Genomic DNA, 26,146 nt, shown 5'->3' on the forward strand with positions numbered 1-26,146 from the left:
GGTAGATAGTAGCATAAAATGGTGGGTGGCTTCTTGTGGGCATGACAGTTTTACTGCAGAAACCACTACAGGGCCTGTGACAGTACAACGCAAGTTGAATGAATCTTCATAATTTCCAACACAAAGACACTCAAAACCACGTAGTTTGAAGAAAAAGTGGCTTGTTTTGAATTACAAAAAACCCCACTTGCACCATGGCGGTTTGAGGTCCCTACACCTAAAGAAAGTGTCAGTTGGTCGTGTGACTTTGTCCAAGGAAACACTATTTGCGCCCCTTCCAACCATCTATATAAACCCCTCCACACCCTGCCCATTTCCCCACAAATCCTCCTCTTCACACTTTCTCTCTTTCTCTCTCTCAAGGTTGGTCTATATGAAGCTATTTTTCTCTTCTCCAAGTTGTTGAAGCTGGGGAGAGTTACATTAATTGTACTGAAAACTCACTTCTCTATGCAGGAAAATGTCTCTTCTTGGGTTTCTGCTTGTGGGGTTTTTCTCTCTGCTCTCATCTGTTCAAGGGGATGCAGGTGGTTGGACTGATGCTCATGCCACTTTCTATGGAGGGGGTGATGCCTCTGGAACAATGGGTGAGTTGATTAAAACAACTTCATATGCGTCCTGTCTGGTTCTATCCCATGTTTCTGTGCCCAAGTCACCTTTCTATATAACTAATTTGTTGCCCTTATATGCAGGTGGGGCTTGTGGTTATGGAAACTTATACAGCCAGGGATATGGGACCAACACTGCAGCTTTGAGCACAGCCTTATTCAACAGTGGGTTGAGCTGTGGTGCTTGTTTCGAGATTAGGTGTGCGAATGACCCAAGGTGGTGTCGTTCTGGCTCTATTACGGTCACAGCCACCAACTTCTGCCCTCCAAACAATGCCCTCCCAAACAATGCAGGAGGGTGGTGCAACCCTCCCCTACAACATTTTGACCTCTCTCAGCCTGTCTTCGAAAGGATTGCAGAGTACAGAGCTGGGATTGTTCCAGTCTCCTACAGAAGGTATGCAGTTGGAATTTTTTTTCCCTTTTCCTTTTTTGTTTGTTTGTGCTGTGGCCTAGATGGGTCTCTTTGTTTGTTTTACTCAGTTTGTTACGGCATTAATTCTCTGTTTCCCCTGTTTTTCCGTAGGGTACCCTGCATCAAGAAAGGAGGCATCAGGTTCACCATGAATGGCCATTCTTACTTCAACTTAGTACTGATATCCAACGTTGGAGGTGCTGGTGATGTCCACAGTGTTTCCATCAAAGGGTCAAAAACAGGTTGGCAACCCATGTCTAGGAACTGGGGTCAGAACTGGCAAAGCAACTCCTACCTCAACGGACAGAGCCTCTCCTTCAAGGTGACCTTAAGCGATGGGCGAACCGCGGTCTCAAACAATGTTGTACCTGCTGGCTGGTCCTTTGGCCAGACCTTTAGTGGGTCACAGTTCACCTAGAGCCCCTAACTTGCTTAATGGTGTATCCTAAATGTAGAAGAAGAGTACAAGACAAAGATACAAAGGGGTCAGCAGTCAAGTTTGGTTCGGGTCAATTGCAGTAGTTAAAAGGGGCTTAATTTAGAAAATGGCTCTGTTAGTTCAGTGTAGATTCTGGTCTCCCTTGTTTTAAAAGGGAGAGTCCGGACATGGGCAGTGGTGGGGCAGTTACCACCCGCCACTATAGTTCTTAGTAAGTTTATATAATGAGATATCGCATATATTTCCCCTTTGTTCTTTCTAGTTTCCTAATAGAAAAGTTTTGTATTTTCCTTCACACGAAGCCTTGCTTTAATCAATAATAAGTCTGCTGAATGATGGATGAGTTTGTCCTTTCAGTTCTGTTTTGTGTTGGGCAATGTTATTGTGAGTTCCAATTTCTCCCTTTTCATGGTTGAATCAGAGAAGCAACATTTCTATGAATTATAGCAATTTAAAAAGCTCCATATAATACTTAAACATGTTCAAGAATATCACACTCAAAATTCCAAAATTTGATCCATCCTATCATAACCAAACTTGAATTCATGAGAAAGTCAGAAAACCACACAACTCCTGCAGAATTTTTGTGCTTCTGCCGGCCCTGCATGCCTCAAATGTTTTAAATTCTGAAGAATTTTTTTTTTTTGATTTTTAATCTTATCAGAGAAGGTTTCAAACATTTGTTATTTTTATTACCAATGAGAGGGCTTTTAGGTAATACAGAAAAGTAGGCTTGTCTTGACCCATTTGTGGTTGGGCTCTTGTCCTAACATACTGAAACTCAATACTCCCATCTTTTCTTTGGGCCAGCTGAGCTCTCAAACAAATGGGTATGGAACAGCCTGCCCAGCCCAAGGCCGAGGCCAAGCCCAGATCATGGTTCGCCCTCTAAGATCTTGTGCTAAGATGTAATCTGGACCAACCACATGTAGCAGGGTAATTGGATAACCAGTACTCCACGTGGGATAACATCCGATTCAAAAAATCTTCCTAGGTGGCATAAAATGGACCCAACGGATCCTTTTGGAACCAACGGGGACAGAGAAATAGATTTGTGGATATGGAATCCAGATAAGGGATAAGGGTTACTTATTCCCATTGGCCGATCAAACCTGCAAACACATCTCAGCCGTTCAACTCCCAAAAATCCACCAAACCAACATGAGCCACAAAACCTGCATTGAAATGAAATACAAATGCATGCACAAAACATTTATTCAGACTCCCAACCACATCCCTCACAAGTAACAACCGGCGTCTCTCCTCCGGAATTCAGGTCGGAAAATATGGCCACCGTCACCACCCAAGCTTCCGCCGCTGTCTTCCGGCCATGCGCCTCCAAATCGAGGTTCCTCGGGTCCTCCGGTAAACTGGGTAGAGAAGTATCTGTAAAACCCATGACCTCTTCGTCATACAGGTCCTTCAAGGTGGAGGCCAAGAAAGGGGAGTGGTTGCCCGGCCTATCTTCCCCATCTTACCTCGATGGAAGGTAAATTTGCCACCCAACTCAATCTATAATCTCTATTATCTGCTTAAGTCGCAACTCCGAACTTTTGACAAAGTGACCAAGCATTATTTGTGTGAAACTTTGTTGAATCCTGGTGTTGTGACCAGTTCAACTGAAACAAATGTTTGTTGGTTGGGTGCAGTCTTCCTGGTGACAATGGTTTTGATCCTCTGGGGCTTGCGGAGGACCCCGAGAACTTGAAATGGTACGTACAGGCTGAGCTTGTGAACAGTAGATGGGCGATGTTAGGGGTTGCCGGAATGCTGCTGCCGGAAGTTTTTACAAAGATAGGGATCATCAATGCCCCCAGTGGTATGATGCAGGGAAAGCGGAGTACTTCGCATCATCTTCCACCCTCTTTGTGATCGAGTTCATCTTGTTCCACTACGTCGAGATCAGAAGGTGGCAGGACATCAAGAACCCAGGAAGTGTGAACCAGGACCCCATTTTCAAGAACTACAGCTTACCTCCCAATGAGGTGGGTTACCCCGGTGGTATTTTCAACCCCTGAACTTTGCACCAACTGAGGAGGCCAAGGAAAAGGAACTTGCTAACGGTAAAAAAAAAAAAATTGCTCTAACAACCCTGCTCAGAACTATTACTTTGTTTTATAGAATTGTGCTAATCTTGAGTGAATATCCATTTCTCAGGGAGATTAGCAATGTTGGCATTCCTGGGGTTTATTGTTCAACACAACGTGACTGGAAAAGGGCCATTTGACAACCTCTTGCAGCACATCTCAGACCCATGGCACAACACCATCATCCAAACACTGAGGGGCTTCTAAATCCATTCCAGTTGAGACGAAGAACCTGTTCTATTCCTCTTTGTAACCATGAGTTTGAAAGGTTTTTCAGTGAGAGTCGAGCTTCAATATGGAACAAAGAAACCTTCAATGTACAGGGGAACTAAAATGGCATTACTGTTTTTAATCATTTATGTTACTTCCACTATCATCATCGAATGGAAATCAACAGTGTTCTGAGGCATTCATTTAAACTAATAGATGTGGGCATTGCTTTCATTTTCTATAAAAGACCAATTTACAACTCGGGTTGCTAAAAAATTAGTGAAGGGGGACACCTCAATATTACAAGTGACTTCAAGAAAAAGAAAATGTAATTACACAATGAACCCGTAGTTGTACATGTATTATACCATATGACCAACATATTTGGTAGCCAATATCACCAAGGGGGTGGAAGCGCCTCTCCCAGAGTGCTCTGTGTGTATCCCAAAATTCATCAGCAAAGTGCTGACTGTTATTTCAGCATCAACAACAGCAATCTGATTTAAGTTTTATACTAAGCTGTCAATTGACGCCTCATTCAGCTCCCATCCTCTGTCACTAGTTGAACAGAGATGTGACTCATGAGAGTGAGTTTTGTTGCTGCGAGAAAATAATAAGATCAAAAAACAGAAATGCAGACTCAGGAAACTGGCACTGATAATCAGAATTCAGTGAAGGAAGTAGATACATAAATCAGATGAATAAATTGGGCTATTGGGTTGTTCTTGATCAGATCATGCATGACCATTGACAATAACTTGCATATTTGAAAATATATCACACAGCAAGATGTAAACTCTTCCACCATATTACAACATGAAGCCTGATTTCCCCATAATGTACATGAAAGCTACAGACCATAGGCCTTTATGTTTTTTGGTTTAGGAGAATATGCAAATCATTGTAAACAAGAGAAAGGTACCCAAAATTTCAACCAACACCAACTGGAAAAATCCCAGCTGGAGTATGGCTCAATTCATAACAGAATACAGTGTTTCTTAATCCATAACCCCAAACCCCCCCTTCTCCAGACTTCAACAATAAAAGAGGCTTAGAATTTTCATGAGTAAAAGGTCATCCAATTTGATTCGTGTAGCTCATTCTGACTAGTAAGTGGTTCAAAAATTCACCTCTCACTTTGACCTTAAGATAAAACAAGGACCATCTACAGAATTGAGCATGATCACATGAATATTGAATAAAATATGGACAAGCTGCCTATGCCTCAATCAGGTATGATAGCAGCATATGCAAATATTGACACATAGTTGTGATGGTTAAAATAGGCAAGCAACTAAATAGTTCAAAATTTTAATCACTGGCTACCATGATCATCAAGAAGAAAAGTGACAACCATAATCATAAAAAAGAAATGCAATATCATCATGGTTGCTAGAAAGGTCACTATATTGAAAGAGAAGCCAATGCATGAGGCAGATGGAAAATGAAGAATAGTATCCCTTCTATTATTGGGAAATCTTAGTGCTGCATTATGGAAAAGTTGAATCAGTTCATCATATGGAGTAAAAGAACACAAAAAAAATACAAACCAACCAATTATCTTGAAATCTTACTGAGTCAGGAAAAGCGGAATGCACAATGGGAGGAACGTTCCCCTGGGAGAATGAGTTCTCATCGAACATGGCAATGGAACAAGGCCCAGAAGCAGAAACCCAAGTATGCTGTCTGTTGTCATATATTGGTGCAGGGATTTCAAAATTGCCATTTACTTGATAATCCACAGGATTTCCTTGTAAGTTCATCTCCATTTCAGGCTTCAATTTCTTCTCGTCAGGTAAATTCAGATTACCAAATGGGGAGTATAAATATTGCTCACTGAGCTGCAGTCTCAAATTTGAATTCCCACCTAACTGGTTCAAGGCAGCACCTTCCTGCCCCTGTTCATCAACCTGCCCTGAATTACCAATCTCTGTTTGTTTGCCAGTGCTATAGTAACCAGAATAGCCAGGAATGGAGGCATCTGCTGAGCACTCCATATCCCTGTAGACAAAAGAACAATCATCAAATGTCATCTTTTTGCAAGTTGGAAGAAATATCAAAATAGACATGACTAAGTTGATTATTGTCCTGGACCTTGGAACCACAATTATGAATTAACATGTCAGCAATAAATATTTGAGGAAACAGCAAATCATTTCCGCGATATTTGCATAAGCAGTGATGCATTAAAGCAAGACAAAGTTTAGGATACAGGACTAAAGCTAAATAAATCCACTCACCTCTGAGGTAAATAGCTTGGCTCCTCAGGTAATATCAAATGTTGATTCTCATTATTAGGAAGCCATGAAAGGGGTTGGGCTTCTTGCACACCATCCATTATCAAAGGTAAATGCATACCATTCTGGAACTGTGAAGCAAAATTCATAGATTAAAACACACACCCCAATGTGTATGTGTGTGCATGTGTGTGTCAGAGAGAGAGAGAGAGAGAGAGAGAGAGATGCACAATTTGTTACCTGGCTAGCGCATTCTAGAGACATAAGTTGGTGCTTTCCATAATTTTCCTGCCAAGGGCAAGTTACTAGTGTTAGTATATTGATATTATTTCTTAGTTTGTTATTTGAAAAGATCTTTTGGGGCACAAAGATCAATTAGAAGTTTTAACAGCACTTAGCATGTGTCCGTGCAGCAATGTTTAGCTGTGGCCATACAAATCTATGATCACTAATATTTACTAAAACACAATTAAGTAATGAAGTACAAGTATTATCTATGTTTCTTTATCTTGAAACTTCCAATACTAACCATATATACAAGTTGGCAAAAATGTAAATTACAGAGAAAAAAGCATATGCCAGCAATTACAATGAAACTGGCAAACTTTCTGTCGTATCACTCAGATTATATGAATAAATATCATACCTTGTGTACATGGATTCGGTTAAGTGATTCCCTAAGCGAGTCTTCCATCTGCCTAAGATGTTCTGTACTATCGACCTTATCTGGATTGCTCCAATAGCTGAGGGAAGTCAGAAGAGTGAAATCAATGTACAATGGCAATCAACATGCGAAGTTCTTACTAATGCATTTATCATATCAGATATAAAAAGGAAGATAACAGTACAACTAGGTAAAAGAGAATATAAACCCATACAAAAGACAGCTATATTAGAAATTGAAGCACAAAAATTTAGGGTCATTTTTCTAACAAGAAATATTCTTTTATTAAAGCATTATGTAAGGAAGGGCATAAGGTCCTTCAGAACTTGGAAACAAAACACTAAGTCTAAAAATAGAACAAATGAGTAATGGTACACTACCAAAGCAGTATGCAAGGAAGGGCATAAGGTCCTTCACATCCTAATCATCTCCTACAAAAACATACTAGCTTTTTCTTTTTCACTACAGAGTACCATAACAAACATTGTTCTCTCAAAAACCTTCATTCAGCAGCCAAGAATTTGTTTTTAAGATTTACACTACCAAAGTCTAAACGCCCAACCTAACAGTTCACCACTTAATCAGAAGGTTTCATGTTTACTCAGCTGAACCCAATCAAAGAATGTCAACTCAAATCTTCTCAATCACAGAAACAGAATTGAGTAGATTCTAAAGATGGAGATAACAATATATGGGACATCAACAAGACAATAATGAATGAGAGTGAGTAATTCTAACACCTAAGAAAAGGCAAATTTTTTCCTGATTCTATCTTTATCTGAATTGTAAACTATAGTAGCTTAATCTTACAAAACTAATAATAAGGATTTTAAGATAACTTCAGTCTAACTGACAATGAATCATGATCCTTTAGATGCAGTGTCTAGCCACAAATAGGCAAGACCCAAACAAATATATACATGGGCTTTGACCTAGGATGTCACAGTAGAAGATATCAAAATTTAAAGAGAGGGAGGAGAGGAAATAAAGTCACATTGTTTGGAGGCCCGTGAATTGAAGCTACATAACCAAATAAGAAGGAAACAAACTAAAAAATTGTTTAAAGACGTCATGGCTGTAACCTTACTATGTGTAGCTCAAAAAGTGCAACATAAAAAATATGTGCCCTAATTACATAACATGATGCAGTGAACTTCATTGCAGAGCCATTGCAGGCTACTGTTATGACCCAAATTACCAAAAGAACCCAATAGCAATCATAAGCCCAAAGGATGCACCTCAGTCTCTTATGCACTTCTGTCAGTTGAGCTTGCAATAGCCTGGCTTGATTAGTCAATTCCTGTTCATAGAAATTTACCAAATAACGTATTATTAACTCAAACAGTAACTTGTCTTAAATTATTAGGGAATTGGCAATGCTAGCATGGAAGCACACCTCAATTGTCTGAGTGCTGCAAGAAAAATCAAAAGGGCAATTCAGATCCTTTTTAAGGATTTGCTCAAAAAGAATTGAACAAACTGAAATAATCACATACCTTGCACCCAAAAAGTCCTGTAGATTTACATCATGATCCAACTTTTTAAAGGTCTTCTTCAGTGCCTATATTTTCAAATAGAATGCCAAAATATTGGTAAAATTATTGAATGATGATGGTTCAACCTTACCTGATGCATGAAAAACAAAATAAACAAAAATCTTATTTGAAATGATAGATTGTGAGACGAACATACTTCAAGGCTCTCCAATTTCCTGTTCCAATCAAATGAAAATTCATTACCTGTGATTCTGTCCCAATTAACAAAAACTAGTAAATGAAAAGAATCCCTAGAAATACGAGTTTCACCATACCTTTTTGCCCTTTCCTGTGGTGTTAATTGAGCGAACTTTGCAATAACCTCTTCTATATTGCTGAAGAAGCAGAACAATACAATATATTAAAAACAACAATAAAATGCTCCATTTTATACTTGCATTTTTTAAATTTTGGGGTTCTTTACTCAGTCTAGATAAATTAATTACTTATCTCTCTACAGTTCATACAGCTTGGAATTCAATGTAATGTGTTTTTATTTTTCCTGTCATAGGAAAATTAATTTCAACTATATTTGAAAAGCTGAAAATAAAGAAGCAATTGAAGGTGAAAGTTCACATATTTGGACATTGGAACCTAGAACAATGCACAGGGAATTTGAGAACTAGTATCTACTAACATGTCACATATTACAATTTACAGCTCTAGACAGTACAGCTACGTGTTTTCCTCTTGATAATGAAACATTGCTAAAGTTCATCTCTAGACGAAACTATGGTCATTTTCAAGAATTTGGCATTAGATATGATACAATTAAGTTGTTTTCTGTATAATTTTTATACAAAGATCAGGTTCTTCACATTTGAGAACCTCGTTCATCAACCAACCTAAGCTAATCAATATGATGCTTCATGTGGATTACAAAAGGTTTAATAAGTGGAAATTATTAATACCTTCGAGCTCCATGGAACAATGTAGGCCGTCCAGTTGGAGAAAACATAAGAAGGATGATTTCAATGTCACATAATATGGATAATTCCCTAGCTTTCTTCAAGATCCCATTCCTACGTTTTGAATAGGTCACTTGGCGATTGCTAGTGCTCTCTAATCTCTTTATCTTTAGCTTTACCCTTCCCATCCTGCAAATCAATAAACAAAACCCTTTAACTTCATATGTCCCCACTATTCCATCAAATTTCCCATCCAGCTGCGGGAACTGAATTTAACTTTAAACACCTAAAAAGGCATGTCTTAGTTTCAACCACAACTTACTTCAATTTTGGAAAAATAAAGTTCTGCAATTGAAGCACTCATTCCAGGCACCTCCACATTGAAACCATGTTGCAAGACAAAAAATCTCGCCCACAAAAATGTGAATGGAGCGACAAAACCTCGGGAAATCGGAAAATTGGTAACTTTGCTGCAGCTTATGGACGATACAAATCTGCCACAATACCACAACAATAGAATACAATTCGTCATGAAAACAACCATCCCGCCGAGCATAACTGAAATTCACAAAACCCCACTGAATTTGATAAAACCCAGAAGGAGAACGCACCCAGTTTATAAATAAGCAAAATTATTTATAAAAAAAAACCGACTTGAAGAAATCAACCCTTTTTTGAAACTCAAACCCTAATTCATTTGCGAGGAAACAAGACACAGCGGAACATTCAGAACAGAATCTTGAGAAAAAGAAAATGTAAAGCATACCCAGAAAAGGAAATGATCAAAGAGTTAGAAAAACACAATGCAAAGCATAAAAATCACCGGGATAATTACGACCAATTCATAGAAAAAAGAACATACTTGCAGACAACGGAAAAAGAAAACGAGATTAAAAAAGAAAGGCGAGAAATGGTAGAGATGGAGGGAGAAACAGAAAGCGTACATAGGACGACGGGCCAAGCTGTAATTTCGGAGGATAAAAGGAGCTGGAGAATCGGGATGTGTCGCAAAAATTCCCAAATCAACCACCAACAATACAAAACAAAATACGAAGTTTCCAAGAGAGAGAAAGGGGAAATGGACGGTGGGCTTTGTGAATGAGGTAGGAACCTTGGGCTGAGGATTGTAGAGAGGTCCTCCACCAAGAAACCTCCTTCTCTCTAGGCGATCAACCATGAATCATGATTCTGATGATCCATTCCTCCTCACCCCACCCCAATTCACACTCTCACTGCTCTTCCGATCCCCGTCCCTTGGTCTTCGGCTCAGGGGCACTACTGGAACTTTAGCTTTTTATTATGCTTTCTTTCTTTGATATATTTCTTCAGTAATAATTGTAAAATATGATCTTATGATACATCAGCCTATTCAATAAAATACCAATTTCTTAAAATTATTTATTAGTTAAAAAACAAGTTCCAAATATTATATTTAAATTAATTGTGAAATTGTATATATAAAAAATTCAAGAAAAATCTTTTTACTCTCAATTTATAAATTCAGTCTTCTATCTTTTCCGAGCCCCTTTTTAATAAAAATATCTTCATTATTTTCTTATAAAAATAACATTCTTCTTTTAAAACATCTATGTAAATAATCAATAAAAAAAAAATGGTTTTGATTCACTAATTTAAAAGGAAATATAGAAAAAAGAACGTCAATTTTTATAAATTAATTTTATTTTCGTTTATTTAAAAATATTTAAAAATATATACCTTTTTCATAAGTAAGATATTTATTTTCTAAAATACCATTTTATTTGATACTATTAAATAAAATTATCAAAAAATTAATTTATTATTTTAATTTGATAAATACATTTTACAAATAAATATGTTATCATTTTTTATTATATAATATTACATACAAATCATTTTTGAAAAAATTATCTCTAAAATCTTTATGATTTCTTTATTAATAATGATTTTAAATGTTACTTTATATAAATATACTCATCTTCTCTCTCTTTTTAAAAAAAAAAAAATTGAATAAAAATTTATTAGTTAACATCAATAATAAAATAAGAAAAATTTAGAATTAAAAATATAATTAAAACTAAATACTTAAAAACAAATAAATTATTGACTTTCATTGTATTTTCAATTCTTTTTTTGATATCTATATTCTCTATTAGTATCATTTAACAAAGTAAAAATTAATATTTTATTTTTATATTTTTAGCTTTCACTTTAAATTTAATTGCATTTTTCAATTTCTTATTTTATCTATTAAAAAAAAGTCGCCAATTGTTGTTATTATCATAACAAATAAAATGTCATTTTGGAAAATAAATATGTGACTTATAAAACATGTATTTTAAAATATTTTTAAATAGATGAAAATAAAATTGAAATATAAAATTGAGGTTCCTTTTTTTTATATTTTTTTAAATTAGTGAATTAAAACTCATTTTTTTTAATAATCAAAATATTAAAAAACATTTATATTAAAAATGAATTACTTTTCAAGTTTAAACATGCGAGGAATTAGATTTACAAATTTAGAAATTATTTCATCCTTCACTAATTTTCCGATGGTATGATCATCAAAATTTAACAAAAAGTAAAATAAGAAATATATATATAGCATGTACAATCTCGAAGGTCAAAAGTATATAATAAAATTTAATTTTTGAGAGAAATAGTTGGGAACCTTGAACGCTGACAGGGGAAAAAGGATAGCAAATGCCACATTAAGAGTCATTGACACCATCTGAGTTATGCTGGTGCCAGCAAACAGGCCATGGAATATTGCAGGGTAGTTTAGTAGTAAGTAGTAACCACCCAGCACCAAAACTGTGGGAGTTTCATGTTCGTTGGTTAAGAAAAAAACATTTGGCAGTATTTTATTTTTCTTGGCCACTCAATGCTGATTCATTGATCACATTCACAAATCTGGAGTCCCCTGTAAAATGAATATACTGGTGGTCATTGAAGCAGCTCCACATAAACAAACCAAAATGGAAACCATCAAAGACTTTATTCGGAAGAATTCATTATTGTGAACTTATAAGGAAATCTCCCATGAGTTAAGAGTGTTCCAATTTTACATCTTCTAAGTTTGTAAAGTTCAAATAAACATCCCTGGGGTAGAGACCTTCCATGTAAAATGGGAAATAAGCCACAGCATTGAATAACATCTCATGCCAGGAGTTGAATAATTATGATTGCCAAAAAAATTAAAAAATCACTTGTTATAGTGAATGGGAGAGAGCTTTCTCGAAATGAGATTCAAATGCGGCTGCCTCCAATTCCTGCTCCGTCAGTAGCTTGGTGGAGTGAGGAAATTTTGAATTCAAGTTAGTCTCCACTGCCTCCAATTCTACGGGTCTCACTGAAAAATGGGTTTCAACCGCCTTAATGGTTCTATCAACAAAAACCGACCTTGGCATATAGTCCTTCATGCGGCAAATGAATTCCAAATGGTCCCTTGCCTAAACAGAATAGTATGTGGCATACCTATTAGCAGAGTAGCTTAGTGCACAAACGATGCAGAGATTAAAAAAGGGCTTTTCTTTTCTTTATTGGAAGGTTTGATTTCTTGATCTTGTGGGAGATTAAAAAGACCTTTGCCTATTAGAAAGATAATGATTGACCCATGCCACAGCACTTAGGAAAATGTTAGTCATCAGCAGCAGACATCAGATGCCTATATGCAAAAGGAAGGAGTTACCTTCGCTGAACTTGATGTGACACTCAGAGCAAAAATGCTTAGAGTTGCAAATTCACTGCACAAATGGTAGTGTTATGTACAACTTCACTTGTTCTAAAGATGAATGCAAATTTTCTGTCTATTTTTTTCCTTTTCTCATTGCCTCTCTAAAATAGCATTAAAAGGAAGCCCTGTGATAAGGACAACTCCATTCCATTAGAAACATCAGGTAGCCCCTGACTCTATAAAAGACAACCAGCTTTATTGTGTGTTTGCATGAAATCACAAGGGTGACAAGCAAAAAATGAGATAAATGCAAGCTCCATGCTAAATAAGGAACATCATCCTTAAAATAATAATACAAATTTAAAAAAAAAAAAAAAAATACTAAGGGCCAAACTGCCAATGTCAATATTGGATGCATTTAGAATGTTTCTTCACCATCATGGTATTTCTATGTTTTTTCTTGGGTGTTCTTTTATTGTTGAAGAATCTCTATTTTAATTCAATATAAAGCAGTATGAAAATGGTAGGAGAAGAATCTCTATTTTAATTCAATATAAATCAGTATGAAAATGCTAGAAAAGAAAAGGAGAAATAACGATTAGTTGGAGTCATTATTAGCATACCACTCGATATTCAGGAGCCCTTGCTGGAAGTTTCAGGTAAGCCATGTTCCTGGCCTCGTAGTCCACAAAAAAGATGTGTGGTGGATCCACCGGTTTTTTGTGATGGATTGTGCATTCCCACCAAATTTATGGTTACCAAATACATAATCTAAAAACCAGAGGGAAAAATATACTTTTAGAGCATGCTTACTTTCTCAATAAAAAATCCTGCCGTCACACTAGAAACTGGAAGACAAAATGGAATAGGGATAAGAGTTATGCATGCATACTGCAATCCTACCGACAAGAATCACATAACAAGTAATAAAAATAGCATAAGTTCAAAAATGATAACTGAAAAATAGGAAGGAGAAAGAGAAAAGAAATTCAAAGTAGCATAGAGTCATAGACGTAAGATAGATAGAGAGACACTAGGGTGCAAAACATTTATAAGCACAGTAAATCAGGAAATACTTTGCCATTTAAATGCATGGTATGAAAAACAATAGCAGCAAAGAACAAGGGCCCAACAAAATCTAACAGGATCTTTTCAGTTATTTTATTTTCTTTTTTTCCTTTTTCTTTTTTTTTCCTTATGATGTCTTTTCTTTTCTTTGGTATGCATTTTGAGAAGCTAAAATGGAATTATTGTTATGTGTAACAAAAGGACACATTAAAGAGATTACTTTGGTGAAAAAAAAAATGCTTTCAACTTAATCAAATTCATAAGCATCGTCAAAGGGAAATGATACTATTGAACAAACTAGCAAGACATAAAATCAATTCAGAATGCTGGTAGCAACCATTTAAACAACCTACTAAAGGCCCAACCTAATATATGTAGAGAACTTTCAGTTATATAGGCTCAAACAAGTATGTTCAAATAAAAAGCATTACCAATTATACAATTCAAAATAACAGGCCTCAACAAATATCAGAAGAAAATTGCAAGAAGGTAATGATAGTCTGTAATCATCTCAAAATGGAGATATTATTATCATACATAGGGTTTAGTTCATGTACCATTCTCACGAAGACTGAAATCACCAAATCCTCTAAACACTAGAGCATACAGTAGGCTGCTCCAAGACATGATTGGTTGAGGATATGGTTGTAAGCCAGGAACAGCATCCTTATTGCATATAAAAGTGACAAAAACTGTTCCACAATCAACGACAACAGTACTCCCCCAGTATACCTTCTGATGACAGGAATCCGATCATTTAACACCGAGTCCAGTTTAAGAAGTTGGGCAGGTTTCCTGTTGGTGTGGATCAAGCCATCCAATCCAACTTTAATCAACAGACAAAACACAGTTTATGAAAAAGAAAAGACACAAAACACAAACACTAAAATCTGTAGATATTCCCCACAATGGTATCCTCAAAGAGAGTCTAGAGGAGTCCCAAAGCTTGAAGCAAAAACTCTCTTGAATCTGTCCACAATTTGATGGGTGTTTAGAATGAGCCCAAGGGGATTCATCGCATAATTGAATCTCATTAAAATTACAAAACCTATGTAATTTCTTGGAACTAATCCAACTTCATAACTAGTAAAAGTGAACCTGAAGCAAGAGATTCCCACTGATATTGAAGACAAATAGTTAAGACAACCTCTAAAAAATGCCACAGAAATTGGATCACTGTGCTGTGTTGTCAGTCATTTCAAATGACACTGTTGTGGATATCTTTGTGTCACCATTTAAAAATAGGCATTTAGTTTTTCATGAAAAAGGTTCCTTCAAATCTTGTTACTATCAAGAAAAGCAATTTAGAATTTAATGAAAAAGTTCCTCCAATCTTGTGACTATCATTTGTTATCATGGCCCATCCTAGAGGTGTATTTTACCTTCAAATGCTGAGGAAAATAAAAGGGTTGAACTCATTTTCCATTAGTGCAAACAAACACCTAGTATATACAGAAATACAAGAATTAATTTACCCTGAGATGCCCATGACAATAGTAGGATCATTTGTCCCATCATTTATGATGCACCAATTCTCGGATGAGGTTCGAAGCAGCTGCTCTTCCAAATGCAGTTGCTGCAATATGGGTACTCCTTTCCATCTCACAAGTTTCATCAATGGAAGACCAACATTTCTGGTCTGACTTATAGTCATTGAGAACCACAATTCTATCAGAACCCCGTGATTCTTACTATCTGGGTGCACCGAAAACTCACTTGTTCTCAACTGTTATGGGTCCCCAATGCTATCTTCTCACTTTCAGTAACTTGGGGATTTGATTTCCAAGAATTATCTTTTTCTACAACAAAAAAAACACATCAAAGGGCAAAACATCATTAAAAAAGGTTAAAGTATCCAATTATCCAAAAATAAATTTGAATCACTGTTCATTGGGAAACCAAGAATGATCAAAACAAAAAGAATACAGAAGCCATAAATCAAAAGAAAACAGACAAAGCACACAATCTCAATTCCAGAAAAAGTCAAAGAAATGGATTAATACTTAACAAACTTTCATATCCCCAGAAAAACCCAGATATGTGAATCAAACTAAAAGACAACTCTGCAAGTGGAAAATCTGCAGATGCTTGGTATGGTTAGGGTTGAAAAGCAAAATAGAAGCAAGATAGTCAGAACAGCAAATACTTTCATTTTCGGTCCACCATGTAAATATTTACCCAACTATACTGCTAAGCAATGTTTTCAGAACTGTATCGATTATTGAATTAGAAAAGTTAACAGTTCACTGCTCAACGGTGGGGCAAGTGATTGAATTGCTATTGAATTGTGATGTCATTATGATATCATAAGTACATAACTTTTGTATTATTAAAATTAAAAATACTATAAGAAATTTAAAATAATAAATTCTACTGAAATTTCAACAACATCTCCTCTTTATTGAGGTTTTTCACAAAATTTTCACCTGCATAACCCTCCATATATAATATTTATAGCACAATATAAGCAGAGATGGGGTACCTAGATTTGAATGAAAAATTATAGCTTTGTTAATTACTTGGGATACCTAGATTTGAACTTTTAGATACCACTTACTGCTACAAATATTATATTGACCTTTTATAGTAAACCAAGAGAACTAAAACAAAATCTGGTCATGGACAGATTTGTACTCAGGCACAAACACAACTTCCAGCTTGAAATACATGACCGATCTAAATCTAAAAATACAACATAACAATGGGCCCCACACCATCTTATTCTATATTCTTAATGCCGGTTACAAGTTGGTTGCAAATTACAAAATCCAGCATTGTCACCAAGAAAACTATTCCTCTAATCATTGGTACAATTCTTCTTTTTCTTATTTCATTTCATAAGACCTTATTTTTCTAATAGAGTTAATTTCATTCACCTCTCCTCAAGATTTAGCTAAATAGACCTAACCCTCATAGGTTTGAAATTTCATCAAATACCTCTCTTATTTTGAGTGAGAGAAGAGGTGAGTGAAATTAACAAAGAAAGAGGATAAGGGAGGTATTTGATGAAATTTCAAACCAATGTGGGCTAGGTATATTAAGTCAAAACCTCAATAGACTTGAATGAAATTAACCCTTTTCTAATATTGTGTATAAACCTATTATAATTCCAATTTACAACACAACAGACTCGGAAAAGAGGATTAAAGTGCTTGCTTTCAAGCATTTCATATGGTTTTATCATTTGAGCCTGGATGAAGTCCATATTCCATATTGTTAGTTTATACATGATACTCTTTTTGTCATCCACAGTTCATGTGCCAGAAATGGAAATTGACAAAATTTAGTATCTTAAATGAGAAATGGTAATACAACTCACCAAATATACTTGATTTTAAAGGGAACTGGATTGATGATCCCTTCACTTTCAGCTCCCTGAGTTGCCTGCTTTTTCACTTAGTTTTTCAGTTTTTGCAAGGGCACTGCTACTTTTTCCAGCTAAGCAAGCTTGGAATTGCGCAAAATCAGATTTGAGAACCTGATTCAAAAACCTAGAATGAAAACCCTAACCCAATCACAAGATTCACAACAACCTGATACAAAACCTATGATGAAAATCCCAACCTAGAATGGTTTTTACACGAGGAATCATGGCCAAAAAGCATAGATTCTAGAGAGAAAGTTGGAGAGGAACTCGCCTTCAAAGCTGACTCAGAATTGATGCCTGGAAATGGAAGATTGAACTAAAACACAAACAGGGGTGAAGAATTGATCAGTTCATCAAAAGGACGTTGTTGAACAATGAAAAAAAATCCAAACGAGTTGTTTTGTGTGAAATACTTTAAATATATACATATATTAGGGCTGCAGCTCAGTGGGTTGGAACGGGTTGAAAGCCAACCCAAGCCCAACCCGAACTTGAAATGCATCAGCCGGAAGCATGACCCAACCTGACTTCCAACCTCATGCACCCAACGCAAGCTTAACACAAACTCAAATTATTAAACTCAGGTTGAATTCAGGTTGATTATGTGCAGATCAGGCCGGGTCGGGTAGAGGCATACATTCCAAAATTATTTAAACAAAAAAAAAAAAAAAACCCAAAAACCCAAGGGTATGAATTTATAATTGAGACATATATCCAAGAATAGACTTGCACAAGTGAGACATATATTGTATTTATAAGAGTAGTGCAAAAATGTTCATATATTCAGCTTCAACAAAGCTCAGTGAATAGAATTACACATGTAAATGTCTAAATTGAATTGGTTCAGATATGAAAAGTTAAAAAATAATTTGCACAAGCAAACACTAATATGTATGAACACAAATATATAATTTTCAAAATTATTTTTAAACAGAAACTGTTCATATTGGAACCAAGCATACAAGACAATTATTGTTGATATGTATAATTTGCACAGCCAAGGCAGATGAAATTTCTGTACCACAAGTTATGATCTTTAGCTCACAAAGCAAGTATATACCATGCCTTTTACAGTGAACTGCAAAAATAAAAATGTCTAGAGGTTCTATTTTGTGATATTTAAAATGCACTGAGAGGATTATTCAAAATGCAAACTTTGAAATGAAATTGAAATTCCTTCCTCACGGAACAAACCTAATAATTTAACCAAAACCCATGAAAAACCCCTCAAATTTCAATAAACAAAATGCCACATTCAAGCAGAGTAGAAAACAGAATCGAATAATTTGGAAACAAGAACACAAGGTCCCAAGCTAGAAGCCATGGATAAGAACAAAAACCCCAAATTTCTTATTTAACAAAAAAAAAAAAAAAAATCCAGAAAACCAAAGGTATCAATTTTCGATTTTCTCAGGCCTCAGCATCACCACTCTCATAAATTGCCCCAAATTACTGAAGAAAACCCTATTCGTCGATAACTAAACAAATCATGACCACAGATGACCAAAGGGTAGGATCCAAAACAAATTACATTACATGAAAAATAAAGATAAAATCCAAGTATGAAGATGAAACCATAAAGATTTGAGATTAAAAGCATACCTACAACCACAACTATGGAAGCTGTTTTTTCTGCAGATGAGAAATTAAAATCTCTTGCAGGGGAGCTAGGCAGAGTTATGTGAAGAAGGAGACAATCGAAGCTTTTGAAAGTGGTGGCAGTGTTGAACGGCAGTGGCGGATTGAACGGCGGCAGCTGCACTGAAAGAGGTTCACAGCAACGAACGGCGGGATCATCTGCCGGAGGGACAATTTTGTTATTTAATTTTTAAAAAAAATCATATATATTCGGGTTCGGGTTACATCGGGTTGCCCGAATCATTGGAGCAAGACCAACCCGAACTTAAATTACGGAGATAAAAATGAGCCCAAGCCGAACCCAAGTTACATAAATTGGTGTCCAAGCCCGTCCAAATATTGGGTTAGGTTCGGGTTAATAGTTAAAGCTAATCTGTCCAAGTTATAGTCCTAATATAAAAAATATTAAAAAAATAATTTTATCGACCATAAAACCTTCATAAATAATTGATAATAAATTAATAAATAATTTTACTTAAATAATAAAATCATTTATCTCACCTGAAGTCATTGTATTGAATTAACAACCCCACTAAATATATAAAATAATAATTTTAAAAAAAAATCCTAAAAGATCCAATATCATATAAATTAATAATCGATGAAGTCCGTAAAAATAGGAAATAAAGATTCATACTCCAATATGAAGTATTTTTTTTCTTAAGAATTTTAGTTTTTTTTATTAAATTATTTTTTGAAATCACCCCATGTTTAAAACTTTTTTTTTATTTAATAGGATATTAAGTCTTGACATTAATTTTCTTCCTTTAAAGTCTTTCTATCTTCTAGAATTTACTATCGTCGCTTTTCTTTTTTTGTCATAAAACTTTTACGTATTAACTTTTAATAACCTCTATTGTTTTGGGGTTTTTAAGTATAATAAGTATTGTACAATAGATTCATAATACTCTTCTAAGATAAAATATTTTCTTCATCTCAAAAGTCCATTCTTTTTGGACTTTAAAATATAATAAGTTCGATACGATAGATTCAATACTCATTTCAAATTAATAAATTATATATTAATAAATAAATCAAGAAACCTATATATATATATATATATATAGTATTAGGAACTCTCTCATTTATCCAATGTAAGATATTACAAACACCTTTCGTATAAATACAATGTCCTTTAGGAATTTTCTCATATGTTCAATGTAAAATAAATACATTTTATGTAAATACAATGTCTTTGTTATGTCCTACGAGATTATAAGATCATACAAACAAACACCTCATATGAGGCTAAACAAACACCCACACTAAGGTCAAAGATTGATTCTAATATCATTTGTAACAACTTGCACCAAATTATGTAAATATTATCTGTTCCTGACTCAAAAGAGGCTTTTACAATTTTAAAACGCGTCATATACACAAAAAAAAATATATATAAAAAATTATGATTAAAATTGTGTGTACTTTAAAATAATTTAAAGAAAAAAAGAAAAAAAATGTGTTAAATGAATTTGAAAAAGTATATAAAAATATTTTTTAACTTTAAATTTTTATTTTTATTTTCTAGTTTTCCTTTTGTATTTATTTTTTTCTTATTTTTTTATTCAAAATTTTCATAAATCGAACATAATGATAATGCTTGTACTTTGTGTTGGCCGACTCATGTAAACTGTCTTAATTAAAGAGTAGATGACCCAACCATGTTTTCAATGGTTTTTATTTGATTTAACCTCAAAACAATTCAAATGAGCTACCCAAATTCAAACAAAATATGGAGAATTGTGTTTTTGGCTTACTTGATAATTGATAATTGAGTTAAAATCCTCCTATTACCCACAATTGATTACAAGGATATGAGATAGTAATTGACAAAAATACTCTTTTAACTCATTTTTGTTTTTATTTTGTCACTCTTCAGATGCCACTACCATCAAATTCTCTTATTTAACCATTTTTGAATCTTTCATTGTTTTTTAAATATTTTTTTTATAAATAATTGAAAAATCAACATTGTTTTTTTATTTTAAAATTATAAATATACAAAAATTATATTAATGATTCAAAGACTATTTTGGAAAATACTTTCTAAACAAACGTTAATTTAAATAAATAAAAATTATCTTTTACTTTTTAGAAGTAAATAATTTAATGATTAAAACATTATTTAAAATAAATATATTCACTATTTTCTTTTCTTTTATACTAAAAAGTATCTTAAAGTTTTTTTTACTATTATAAAATAAAAAGTTAAATTTTTTTTAATCTTTTTTCTTCCTTATTTTAATAACTTTTTGAACATGACTTTTATTAATAAATTATATGAAATGTTGCAATTTTGTTTACTAAATATTTTTTTTAATAATTTAAATTAATTAAAAATTTATCAAAAAAAAAAAAGAGTATGGATGGAGAGTTTTTATTTTAAATATACAATTGAAATGTTTTTTTTTTTCTGATTTTTACTCTTTTTCCTTTTTTTAAAATAATTTTTATTTTCTATACTGTCTTTTTTGAAAATAATGTTTAATTGAAAAATGAAAACTATTTTAAAAATAAAAATTGAAAACCTTATTTAGTACTATTTTTTTTATATGAAAAACAATAAAAAAAAACTTAAAAGAGTTTGACCCTAAATTATACACTTTATTTAACTCTCATATGGAAATTCTGATACTTTTTACAGTAATGATATATGAGGAAAAAAAATTGACCCTAAGTCATTCATTATTTTCTCAATTAAATCATTGGAAACATGACTAACACACATACGTGAACACAACTTATGAGAGATATGAAATTTGTACCACTAAATAAGGGTATTACATTAACTATACAAGGAAAATGTATTAAGTGTATAAGGGAGACTTACATTTGTGAAATATTTCAATTAATTCAAAACCACTTATTTTTATTTTCTTTGTCACCTACGAATCGTATACTCATCTCATACACTTTATTTAACTCTCATATGAAAATTCCAATGTGTTTATCCAATAATGATGTCTAGGGAAAAGATATTTGACTCTAAGGTGGTGTTTATTTTTTTACTTAATTCTAAATAGAACATTAATGTTTAATAGTGTTAAATATTAAGTTGTTTGTTTTTATAGTATTTTATTTCTATTAAGTATTAAAAAGTAAAAAAAAAACCAATATGTTATTTTTTTTAGTTAGAAAAAGTTACATATTTTGACTTTTTCTATTTAGTAAAAAGTTTATAATAAGTCATGAAAAAGTAGAAAAACAAACAACCTAAATTCTAAAACTAAATTGCTTTCAACAAAAAGCCAAAAAAACAAACACCACCTAAGTTATCTAACATTTTCTTAACCAAACCATTGGAACATGGTTAACATACTCATGTAAACGCATAATTTAGGAGGGATATGAAATTTGTGTCACTGTACAATAGTATTACACTAATTGTACAAGGAAAATATACTAAGTGTACAAGACTACCATTTGTGAAAGATTTCAATCGATTTTGAACCACTCATTTATTTTCCTTATTGCCCAAAGATTGTATACCCATGTCATGCCTTTTATTTAACTCCCATATGGAAATTCCAATGATTTTCCATGTTTGAGGAAATTTTTTTGACCATAAGTCATCCACTATTTTCTCAACCAAATCATTGAAAACATGGTTAATACATCTATATGGACACATAATTTAAGAAGAATATAGAACTTGCACCACTGTACAAAATTATACTAATTGTATAAGGAAAATGTGTCAAGTGTATAAAGATGTACAAGATTCCTAATAGGTTTTGTACGATTTTTAAACCATTTGAGTTTGACATTAGGATGTCGATAGTTTTTTTTTTTTTTTTAACCAAACTATGCCATTAAGACTTATGATAAACAATGTACAACATGTTTATTATTTTGTAACTAAAAAACAAAAACAAAATTTGTTAAGGTATTTAAAAAATATTTATTATATGTTCTATAAGTTTGAAAAAAAAAATTGATGATGTATAGTTTGCAAGTTGGAACAAACAAAGAATACTAATATTTTATGAGGTGTTTAAAAATTGTTTAATATATATGAAAAATAATGTAAGTTTGAAATAAAGAATAATATTTATTATATATTATGTAAGTTTGAAAAAAGAATAATATTTTATGAGTATTTAAAAATTATTTACTTCATAAATGCATTTGATAATAATAATTTTTAACCATTTATCTCTTATGCTAAATTTGTTGGAAAAAATGATTGGGAAATTATTAAAATTGGTTCCACTAATAATTAGGTGAAAGATAGTGAAAAAGTCAAAAAAGAAAATGAGAAGGTTGGGGTGACCAATTAGTTTTTTCATTTAATAGTCAAGAAATCATCAAAATTTTTAAAGGAAATATATTTCCTCTCAAATTCTACTCTTTCATTGAATTTTGAGTTTAATTATGGGTGATAGTAAAACCTTACCTCAATTATCAAACTTAGTTGGGTCGAAAACACAATTCTCCATTAAAAATGTTATACATAATGATAATATTTGTACTTTGTATTGGCCGGTTCATGTAAATTGTCTTATTCAAATAGTAGATGGCCTAACCACGTTACCTAGTGGTTTCTATTTGATTTAACCTTGAAACGACTCAAACTAGCTACCCAAATTGAAAATGGTATGGGTTATTGGTGTGTATGACTCATCATTTTATATCATTTATGATAACTATTTATCGAGAAAAAAAAAAAGATTCATATTAGAGGGCAAAAATGTTCAAAAAGCAAAAAAATTAAAAAAAAAAAAAACATGAAAATAGGAATTGCAACAGGACATGTTCAAGACGGGTTATCTCCATCAAAACGACTCAAACAGACTACACAGATTGAAAATGCTATGAGTTGTTGGTGTTTATGACTTATCATTTATGTAATTTTTGATAAGTATTTATTGTAAAAAAAAAAAAAAGTTGGAAAACATTTAGGATAGATTCACAAAGTAATTTAGAGACTCAGAATGTTCAAAAAAGGAAAAAAAAAATAGTAATAACATGAGAATAAGAATGACAATTGGACAAGTTTAGTATGAGTTATCTGCATCAAAATGACTCAAACGACCAAACCCAGATTGAAAATGTTATGGGTTATTGGTGTATTTAAATTAGATTCATAAGTAATTTAGAGGTTAAGAATATTCAAAAAAATGAAAAAATAATAATAATAATAATAACACGAGTAGATATGACAATGCATCAAAGTTGGGATTGGACTCCCTCATTCTAACTCTATCTTATTTATTTACAATAATTTTCATCATGTCCCATTTTTAAAATTAAAAGAAGTAGGGCAAATATTACTTTTTTTTTTTGAAAAATTTCTAAATTTAAAAAATTAAAAAAATTTAAATTACATTTAAAAGAAATATATTTTATAAATAATTAAAATATTATAATTTTTATAACTTATTTTATTAAAATGTATATTATCATTATTATTATTATTATTATTATTATTATATTAAAAAAATAAAAAATAAAAAATAATTTTACATATAATATAAGACAATTTCGGAGTTCCAAATTTAAAAGAATATTTCAAATACATTTATTTAAATTTCAAACACTATAAAATCGTGATCCTAATTGCAATCCGTACTCGGGATACACGACAGTGTCCAGATCTTGAAACAGTGAACAAGGCGCGCCACATGCAAGCTTTTTCTTTTTCTCTCGCTCTTTTTTAATTGGTTTGACTGGTAAAGCATGGATGTCTTTGGCCCATACTCTATGCCTCTTTTTCTACTTCAAAATTTCTCTGTGCTCGAGTACCGTTTCGGTCGTTTGGTTCTTACTTCTTTTCGATTATTTTTGTTTGATTTTGGGTCCAGGACTGGGCATTACAGACCCAAGTTTGTCAGTTTGGTCATTTAACTTTCATCAGTATTTAGGCTATCATTCTCTTCTACTGCTTTAATATTTTGTTCAGAGAGCCAGAAATCCATATATGTTGCTCTTCTCTCTGAAACTTCATCTCAATTCAACATTATCACTGATGAGTAGGGGCATTTAGCCCACTTAATATTCTAGATTTTCAGCTCTTTATGAAGCTGGCACTTAACCAAATGTCTCTGCGCTTTCATGTTATTCAGTACGATGGTTGCTCTGTTTGATAAAATTTGGTGCTTTATCAAAATTGACATGCTGCATAAACATTATTAATTTTGGAGAAAAAAAAAACACTGATGAGGAACACTGATAAGGAAGCATCTCAGAAACAAAAGATGTTTCCTCTTTTTACAGATTAACATCAGAGTTCCAAAAAAAAAAAAAAATCTGATCAATGCAATTGTTGGTGAACTCCAGGTATCTTCAAGGATGGTGGCTCACAGAACTGAACATCGAGCTGTCTCCCGTTTGGGTTTCGAAACTCTTCTCCAGCTCAAATTATTTATGTTTATTTGGGGTTGCAGGATGAAGATGGAGGAACTCGGCTACTTAATTAGCCTTAGCAGAAACTCTTCTCCACGAGTTTCGTGAATTCATCGAAGTCTATTCTGCCATCTCCATCATCATCAAAAGCTTGAATCATTTTCTCGCATTCCACCTCAGAAGCTAGCACAAACCCAAGTGTACGAAGGACTTTATTCAACTCCCCTGCATCAACATATCCATCCCTGTTCTCATCAAAAACTTGAAATGCTTCCTTCACTTCCCCAGTACTGGGCTCTTCCTCAAACAGCAGAGCAAACTGACTTGAGCCCAGTTCCTCATCTGGGTCACAGTGAAATCCCAGCTTCTCCATCACCATTTCTAAATCTCCTCTCGCCAGCAGTTCACCATCACCATCATCCGCATTTTCATTAGGCTGTAAGCTGGAGCTGCTGTTGCAACCAGCACAGGCTCCCCGTGCCCTGGAAATGAAGGCAATACAGGTTTGAAGCAAGTCCCGAACGCTTAAACAAAAGTCTAAAAATGTAATGAACCAGTCGAGAGCAACGAGAAACAATAGGATGGAGAGAAACAACATGGGGTTGGTCTTGTTCCCCACTGTCATCTTCTTGATAAGGCAGTGAAAAAGAGTCGTCTTCTCCATTGTAAAACTGAGAAAAAAGCAGAGGACCGACAGGAGAAAAGCAGAGGCGTGGATGGGTTAAGTGAGGACTGCAGAGGCGTCGATGTTATTTGAAGGCAAATCTGTAAATGAGGAGAAAATACATCCAAGCTTCACAAAACTTTCCAGCGAACCCTCTGCTGGCCTTTTCTTCCAGTTTTTCAATCTTTCGTGGTCTTTTCTGGGAAATTCCCCATGACGAAGCACCAACTCTAAGTTTACGGAAAGGAGTTTACACGCTTCCTCGGGTCTCAGTCTTCCTTAATTATTAATATCCACGACATC

General features: G+C 33.7%; 4 protein-coding genes and 1 pseudogene across 4 annotated transcripts; 2 read left to right on the forward strand and 3 right to left on the reverse strand.

Annotated features, from left to right (window-relative positions):
• Positions 1–304: 304 nt before the first annotated feature.
• Positions 305–1,822, forward strand: LOC117934385 (expansin-A1-like). Its single transcript, XM_034856038.1, has 4 exons — positions 305–363; positions 457–587; positions 693–1,005; positions 1,135–1,822. Exons 2-4 carry the CDS (start codon positions 461–463, stop codon positions 1,439–1,441), a joined length of 747 nt encoding a protein of 248 aa, XP_034711929.1. The 5' UTR covers positions 305–363; positions 457–460; the 3' UTR covers positions 1,442–1,822.
• An 845-nt stretch (positions 1,823–2,667) lies between these two features.
• LOC117904629 (chlorophyll a-b binding protein P4, chloroplastic) lies at positions 2,668–3,958 on the forward strand. The gene is given in 5 exon segments (XM_034817323.1): positions 2,668–2,951; positions 3,112–3,269; positions 3,272–3,475; positions 3,478–3,525; positions 3,620–3,958. Coding segments are annotated over 5 exon segments (750 nt in total). The 5' UTR covers positions 2,668–2,748; the 3' UTR covers positions 3,757–3,958.
• Positions 3,959–3,962: 4 nt separating this feature from the next.
• On the reverse strand, positions 3,963–10,348 carry LOC117904628 (agamous-like MADS-box protein AGL65). The gene is made up of 13 exons (XM_034817322.1): positions 10,048–10,348; positions 9,426–9,597; positions 9,107–9,292; positions 8,471–8,530; positions 8,353–8,371; positions 8,157–8,221; positions 8,057–8,072; positions 7,899–7,960; positions 6,643–6,739; positions 6,237–6,284; positions 6,000–6,127; positions 5,334–5,760; positions 3,963–4,359 (listed from the first exon to the last, which is right to left on the reverse strand). Exons 3-13 carry the CDS (start codon positions 9,289–9,291, stop codon positions 4,339–4,341), a joined length of 1,128 nt encoding a protein of 375 aa, XP_034673213.1. The 5' UTR covers position 9,292; positions 9,426–9,597; positions 10,048–10,348; the 3' UTR covers positions 3,963–4,338.
• A 1,713-nt stretch (positions 10,349–12,061) lies between these two features.
• On the reverse strand, positions 12,062–18,994 carry LOC117934425 (annotated as a pseudogene).
• Positions 18,995–25,255: 6,261 nt separating this feature from the next.
• On the reverse strand, positions 25,256–25,843 carry LOC117904105 (probable calcium-binding protein CML46). Its single transcript, XM_034816625.1, has one exon. The coding sequence runs from the start codon at positions 25,841–25,843 to the stop codon at positions 25,256–25,258; it is 588 nt and encodes a 195-aa protein (XP_034672516.1).
• Between the last annotated feature and the right edge of the window lie 303 nt (positions 25,844–26,146).

Source organism: Vitis riparia, chromosome 17 (assembly GCF_004353265.1).
Source record: "Vitis riparia cultivar Riparia Gloire de Montpellier isolate 1030 chromosome 17, EGFV_Vit.rip_1.0, whole genome shotgun sequence".
NCBI classification, from domain to species: Eukaryota; Viridiplantae; Streptophyta; class Magnoliopsida; order Vitales; family Vitaceae; genus Vitis; species Vitis riparia.